The sequence below is a fragment of the Suricata suricatta genome, chromosome 2, assembly GCF_006229205.1.
Source record: "Suricata suricatta isolate VVHF042 chromosome 2, meerkat_22Aug2017_6uvM2_HiC, whole genome shotgun sequence".
Classification (NCBI taxonomy): domain Eukaryota; kingdom Metazoa; phylum Chordata; class Mammalia; order Carnivora; family Herpestidae; genus Suricata; species Suricata suricatta.
This window is the reverse complement of record NC_043701.1, coordinates 113,126,218-113,133,460: the sequence shown is the minus strand read 5'-3', so window position 1 is coordinate 113,133,460 and position 7,243 is coordinate 113,126,218. Positions and strand designations below refer to the sequence as shown.

General features: G+C 48.8%; 1 protein-coding gene across 1 annotated transcript in view; it reads right to left on the bottom strand.

Annotated features, from left to right (window-relative positions):
• Positions 1-777: 777 nt before the first annotated feature.
• The window catches only part of ACTA2 (actin alpha 2, smooth muscle), a 14,620-nt gene continuing 8,154 nt past the window's right edge, over positions 778-7,243 (bottom strand). The window contains exons 5-8 of the mRNA XM_029931683.1: positions 6,819-7,065; positions 5,224-5,415; positions 3,869-4,050; positions 778-1,071 (exon numbers count right to left, since the gene is read on the bottom strand). Coding sequence (XP_029787543.1) covers positions 928-1,071; positions 3,869-4,050; positions 5,224-5,415; positions 6,819-7,065 — 765 coding nt within the window. The 3' untranslated portion in view covers positions 778-927. The remainder of the gene's footprint in view (positions 1,072-3,868; positions 4,051-5,223; positions 5,416-6,818; positions 7,066-7,243) is intronic.

The following is a 7,243-nucleotide window of genomic DNA, read 5'->3' as shown; positions in this document are numbered from 1 at the left end:
TAGTTTGAATTTGAATTTAGATCTTTCCTAGAGCTAGTGTTATATGCAGATCCCCTCCCTTGAGGCTGGGTGGGAGCAGAGACTACAGCTCCAAGGTCAACAGCAGACCCCTTCCTGCCACTCTGTACCCATATCCTGTCTTTCACTTTACAGTATTTCATAAATTATATGAGATACCCAGCACTTTTTTTATATATAAAATAGGCTTTGTGTTAGATGATTCTGCCCAACTGGAGTTTCCTGGAAGTGTTCTGAGCACATTTAAGGTCACCGGGGCTAATTTCTGATGTTTGGTAGGTTTAAGGACGTGAAAGGCGTTTCAACTTGCGGTATTTTTAACTCAGGTTGAATGTGTTGAGCTGTAACCTCATTGAAAGTCAAAGAAAATCTGAATATTTATGAAGCTTCATATATGTTTACTGTATATTATAGTCACAAATCTGTGTATGTGTAATACACAGTGTTACTGTTCAGTTTTCACATAGAAGGCGACCAGCGCTGAGGGCAGCAAAGTGACATAATGGCCCGGCAAGTTGTTAAGTCACTGTGGGTTATCCTATGGATACACTTTCATCCATGTTTCAATTTCCCTGTGTATTTTCAGATTCTTTCCACTTAGAGCATTTAGGTGGAACTTCCCAGGTTAGTGTGATTGTATGTTTTCCTAGGAAGCATCCGTATCCACAGCCCTGTCATGTCCCGAGACGTGCCACTAGAGGGAGCCACTATGTAACAGGGAGGGTAAGTATCTGGTGTCTGTCCATCAGAGGCCAAGGCTTCAGGTAACATATTTCAGATTTATTAAAAAACACGTAGGTAACAAGTCAGAGCTTTGGCTAGGAATGATTTGGAAAAGAATCGAAGGCGTTATTCCACAAAACATTCACAGTTGTGTGCCAGAGACAGACAAGAGAGCAAGGGAGTGTTTTAGAAGCATTTGCGGTGGACAATGGACGGCCCGGCCTCGTCATATTCCTGTTTGCTGATCCACATCTGCTGGAAGGTGGACAGAGAGGCCAGGATGGAGCCCCCGATCCAGACAGAGTATTTGCGCTCCGGAGGGGCAATGATCTGATGGCCAGGAGAGGAAAAAAGGGCTGTTAGCGAATCAGAGCAGGGCCGGACATGCCACCATGGTCCCCATGGACAGTGGGACAGTCTTGGCTGTCAGATGCCTACCCCTAACCCCACCCCCAACCGCAACTCCAGCACAAGGGATGTGACTAGGCTGTGAATTTAGAGACTCTCCAATGAGCGCATTGGTTCCTTTTACACAATCTATTCCAAGGCACCTCTGACATCTCTAAGGGGGTCGGTCTACTAAATGAGAAACTAACGTGGGCCCCAAGTCCTGCATGGCCTCCACGCAAGCACACTGCCGATGTCTGGGAGGCTGTGTCTCAGAACTCAGCACGACACCAGCATCCTCAATGAGAAGCTTTGATTGTGCCAGAAGTTACTAGACAAGTCATCTTCCACCTGATTATGTCTACTGAGATGCATTGCTTCACACGAGGGGGCTCAGGTCCCGCTGACAGGTGACTGTTTCCCTGGGGCAGCTCCCTGTTAAGCTGCACTGGCTGGCTTTCCTCCCCGCGCGGGCCTGACATGCAGCCCGTGCTAATGCTACTTAAATGAGTGGTTTGCACACAGAGAGCAGTGAATCAGGCCAGGGGTCCCCTCTGCCTGCAGGAACGCAAAACAGGTAGCTACAATTGAGCAGTTCCCAAATCCACTCCAGACTGGGTTACTTGGGTAGAAACAAACGTGGGCACTTGGGCAAAAAGACAAGGTATTTCTGACACCATGGTGAAAAGGTTTAATTTCTGTTTATTCCCCCAACCTCTGTTTGAACATTTATCTTTAAGTACAAGTAGCTGATATTTACTGAGCACTTATCATGTGCCTCGTACTCTGCTCAACATTTTACATGTATTATTCTCATAACCACTTTAAAGAGTATTGAATTAGTGCCGTATTACACGTGGGGAAACAGAGGCTGAGGATGTTTGTTTGTTTTAAGTAGATGCCCGATGTGGAGCTCAAAGTCATAACCCCAAGATCAAGAGTCACATGTTCTACTGGCTGAGCCGGCCAGGTGTGTAACACTTGGCATAAGTAACAGGTCCCACTGGCATCCACCTGTCAGACCCAAAATTCAAACCTGGACCTCTCCCAGGTGGTTTTTTGTTTGTTTGTTTTCATTTTATTTTATTTTAGAAGTAACTTTTCCATTTGGGGGTAATTTTGGATTTATAGAAAAGTGGTAAAAGACAGTGCAGAATGCCTATAGCCCTCTCCCAGTTTCAGTTTCACCTAATGTCATAACCTTACTACCTCAGGTTTTTAATGGTTTTCTCTCACCGCACCAGAGCCCAGAGTTCCATAGTTATTTTATTCCAGAGACTCAGTCTGGAGGAGCAGGAGCCAGCCCGCCTGGGCTGCAGCTGCTGTCCGTAATACGCCCCCACCTAGGCTGGCTTTGTCGGTGAGCCCAGAGCTGATTTCGTGTCTCTCCCTCCAGTGTGGGAGGGAGAGGGAGAGACAGCCGGTCAGAGGAGAATCCAAGAAAGACCAAGCAGTCTCTCCTGTTACCATGCAGTCTTTCAGAACCTGGGACGCAGGCCGAGAGCTGTGGTCTAGAACTCTTTATGTGATCTGCAAACCCTTTTCCCAAGAAAGAGAAGGGAGTGCAAATCACAGAGAAGGTATCTGAATGCTTCTCGTGTGTGTGATCTGCATGCCACCAAGTGCCCTTCTCCCACTCCCTGTGATAGGAGTCAGAGAGTCCCCAGCATGGCCTTCTGATTTCAGAGATGATAACAGCTTTTGAGAAGTCTCCGGGCACATGTAAGTTTCCCTCCAAAGAACAGTCTCTGTTTAATCTCTGAGTTCGCTTCACTGGGACTCAGACACAATAGAAGGGTCTGTGGTGGCTCGGGGACTGAGCTGGGTCAGCCTGGAGAGATTCTGCGCTTCTGAGCGCCTAGATCAAAAGGCGCGCCAGACAGAGACATGAAGCTGCAGCTTTGATTACTGGCCACTGAGAGGTGACCACTTTTGGTAGTGGAAAAAGAGTATATGCTATTGATTCCACAGCTTTTAAACCTCTTCAGAAATATGTGTGACTCCTCTGATTTTTTAAAAAATTTCTCTATGTGAGATTCACTATTTTTGCGATGGGGGAAAAATGGCACAATGTATATTTTTAAGAGCTATGATGGAAATCATGTAGACTTACTGTGGTGATCGCTTCACAATATATACAAATAACGAATTAGGTTGTGCAGCTGAAACTAATATAGTATTATATGTGAATTATATCTCAATAAAAAATAAAGGGATACGCATACATCAGAGCTCTGTTGACCTTTACTCTTGAAAGTAGCTGATAGACAAGATCATTATAGATTAAATTTTGGACAGAATAATTTAGCTTCTCCTGTGAACTGAGAGGACTCATATCCTACAAAGAGTGGAACTTGTGGGGGCCTGGGTGGCTCATTTGGCTAAGTGTCGGATGCTTGATTTCTGCTCAGGTGACAATCTCATGGTTTGTGGGATCAAGCCCCATGTCAGGCTCTGCACTGACAGCATGAAGCCTGCTTGGGATTCTCTGTCTCCCTCTCTCTCTTTCTCTGCCCCTCCCCTGCTCACATTATCTCTCTCTCTGTGTCTCTCAAAGTAAAATAAATAAACATTCTTAATAATAATAAAGAGTAGAATGTGTGGACGTGGACCCACCGCCTAGTCCTGGAGCCCTGAGCACATGTGAGAAACATGTGACTTCTGAAGAACCCATCATGTCTGATGATATAGGGTTGGTGCCTCCAGCAGCAGAGCCACGGCATCTGACCCTGAACCATACCTTGATCTTCATGGTGCTGGGCGCCAGGGCGGTGATCTCCTTCTGCATACGGTCGGCGATGCCCGGGTACATGGTGGTGCCCCCGGAGAGGACGTTGTTGGCGTACAGGTCCTTCCTGATGTCAATGTCGCACTTCATGATGCTGTTGTAGGTGGTTTCGTGGATGCCAGCAGACTCCATCCCTGCAAAGGAGACACGAACCATGACCCTCGGGCGGTGGGCAACACCCAGGTCAGACACAGAAGACCTGTGTGAGCTGCTGGAGGGTCTTACGGTGGACTGAAGCTCGGCAGGGACCACAGTGTAAGAACCACCCACCCTAGAGACCAAAGGGTCCTTGTTATGCTCCATGAGCTCCAATGTTGACTCCAGTGAGGAAGACCCGATGGGGCACTGCCGGGGGCTGAGGGTAACATTGCATTCTGATCGTTGGCAGACTCACTTCTAGGTGGGGTTTAAGTGAGGGTGGAGCCTTCAGGCTCCGCATGGAAGGTCCTGTGGAGACCCATGCCCCACCTATAACTCAAGATCACCCTGTGTCTCTCTTTGCCTGCTCCCTTCTCACACCCCTCAACACTAAAGGGTGCTGAGTCCCTGGGGAGGTGCTTCATGCGCTTTGGACACGGCTCTTTTCAATTCTTTCTTATGTTTACTTATTTATTTTTGAGAGGAGGGAGGAGCAGAGAGGGGGGACAAAGGATCTGAAGCAGGCTTCAAGCTGTCAGCAGAGAGACACAGGGTTTGAACCCAAGAACCATGAGACCATGACCTGAGCCAAAATCAAGAGTCCTACGTTTAAATGACTGAGCCACCCAGGCAACCCACAATCCTCATTTTATACATGAGGACCTGGATGCTCAGGGACATTAAGTGGCCTTCCTTCCCAAGCTCATGATTGTAGCACTGACACTGAGCCTGGGCTCCCCCCTCCCAGCACCCACCCTCTGTAAACAACTACACTAACCTTTGTCCAAGGTCAATGCTAATGTAGGAACAGGCTTGTCCATTTTTCTCTACCCTGCCCACTCCTCCCAGTCTCAGCATTTGGCATATCCTTCCCATCCTTCCTTGGCTCCACTGCCTCCTGAGCACAGGCAAGATCTGATCTTCACCAAACTCCATTCACCAAGGATGTTTGGGGCTTGACTACAGTGTAGAGTGTTTGCTTAGAAAGAAAACTCCCGGGGCACCTGCATGGCTCAGTCAGTTAAGCGTCTGACTTTTGGACCTGTGGCCCCTGTCACATCCCCCCACACATGTCCCCACATGCAGAAGGATGCTGATGGCCAGGGGCTGGCTGGATGCAGGAGGTTAGGGCGCTCTCCCCTTCCCGGGGACAGGATGCTGGGGCCTACCGATGAAGGACGGCTGGAACAGCGTCTCGGGGCAGCGGAAGCGCTCATTCCCGATGGTGATCACCTGCCCGTCCGGCAGCTCGTAGCTCTTCTCCAGGGAGGAGGAGGACGCGGCGGTGGCCATCTCATTTTCAAAGTCCAGAGCTACATAGCACAGCTTCTCCTTGATGTCCCGGACAATCTCACGTTCGGCTGTCAAGACACAAACACGAGGGTTTGCCCAGGTGGTAACAATCCACCTGGCTTACGTCTGTCTCTCCCACAATGTGGATTCCTTCAAAAACCTGCGTAAGCTCGATATTCTGTACCCCCACATCCATTAGGGTAATTAAAGTGCCGCGAGTCCATGAGGGACCCACTTCTGTCCCTAGAAGAGTGGTAGGTTCATAGAAAATATTGCCCGGGAAATGTCGGACAGGAGTACAAGGAGCTGGCCGGAGAAAGGGGGCAGAGCCTTTCTGTGCCTTGGGTTTTCTTTTTTTGGGGATCAACAATTCACTCTCCTCGATAATTGTTTTATAATAGTTTGTTATATTGGATTTTCAATTGACCAGGAAATCTTAGGCTGAAATCTTTTGCTTTGGGGCCCCCACAGTTTGCAAAAAGCTCCAGAGATTCATGGTGCTGCTAGTTGACACTACTGGCATATTCGTTACCTTCTAGAAGGAGGCAGGCCCTGGGTCAGGGCCAGTCCTGGACCAGAAGGCTCAGGGGTGCATATTGAAGGAGGTGTGGAAGAAGCAGGTGGGCAATCCCTTCCAGACTCCTGCACTCGGAACCTCTAAGCTATGGGTTCCATCCAGTCCCCCGGAACCTTTTGGAGATATTCTGGGGTTCTTGTGGGGAGCAGAAGATGAATGTAGGAATTAATTCAACTCCCTACCCCAGAAGAAAGCTTGAACATCCACAGGGCTCAAGCTCGGAGTCTGTAATAAACCTCAGGCATGCCCAGAAATTGAAACATTTGGACAGCACCAGATGGATGAGTGGAGGGAAGGCCGATCGGATCACATGCACTGAAGAAGTCCCAATGTGTCTAGCACCATCTGACTCTGCCTCTTGTGGGTGCAGACCAGGGGGCACCAGCACAGAGGCCAAAGACACATGGGTAGCTTCCTGCTACATCTGTCTTCATACTAGCTAACAATTACTGAATTACTGACTTACACATATTGAATTACTCAGTGTTGGTATCACTTAATACAGCAATCATGTGAGGGGTGATACCCCATTCACAGATGAGGAGGCTGTGGTTTGGTGAGTTGAGTCACCCCGCTAGTGTGTGGCAGAACTGGGACCCACTCCCTACCTAGATGTCACCAAGACTGCCAACCAGTGTGCCATATTGTCTTCTGTCTCTGTGCTCCCAACTTCTATTTGTGAACAGAGGAGGTTAAAAAATGTCCAAATAACACATCCCTGGTGAGCTTAAGCTAGAGGTTCTCCTCACTCTTTTCAAGAAGGAGGCCATGCTTTGCTCTAGGTGTCAGAGGAAGGCCTTGCCATCTGCATGGCCCCCTCCCATCATGTCCCTGGATGGTGGCTAGGGTCGGCCCCTACACCCCGAGCCCCTCACTTCCATGGGCCTCACTCACCGGTGGTCACAAAGGAGTAGCCGCGCTCAGTCAGGATCTTCATGAGGTAGTCGGTGAGGTCCCGGCCAGCCAGGTCCAGACGCATGATGGCATGGGGCAGGGCGTAGCCCTCATAGATGGGCACGTTGTGGGTGACCCCATCTCCTGAGTCCAGCACAATGCCTGGGGGACAAATGTGCATGACAAAAGTCACCACGGCCCCTGGTGCATGGTTCTTGGCTGGCCCAAGAAAAGGGAGTTTCTGAGCCTCTGATTTGAAGGAGAAGGGAGAAAGCATGTGATAGAATAGGAGAGGCAGGCCAGGAATGGGGAACATAAAGAAAGAGCAGGCAGAGAGAGAAAGTCCTGCTGGAAGTACAAGTTCACAGCCTTATTTTCATTATTTCTTTTAAGTTTGTTTATTTATTTATTTATTTACTTACTTA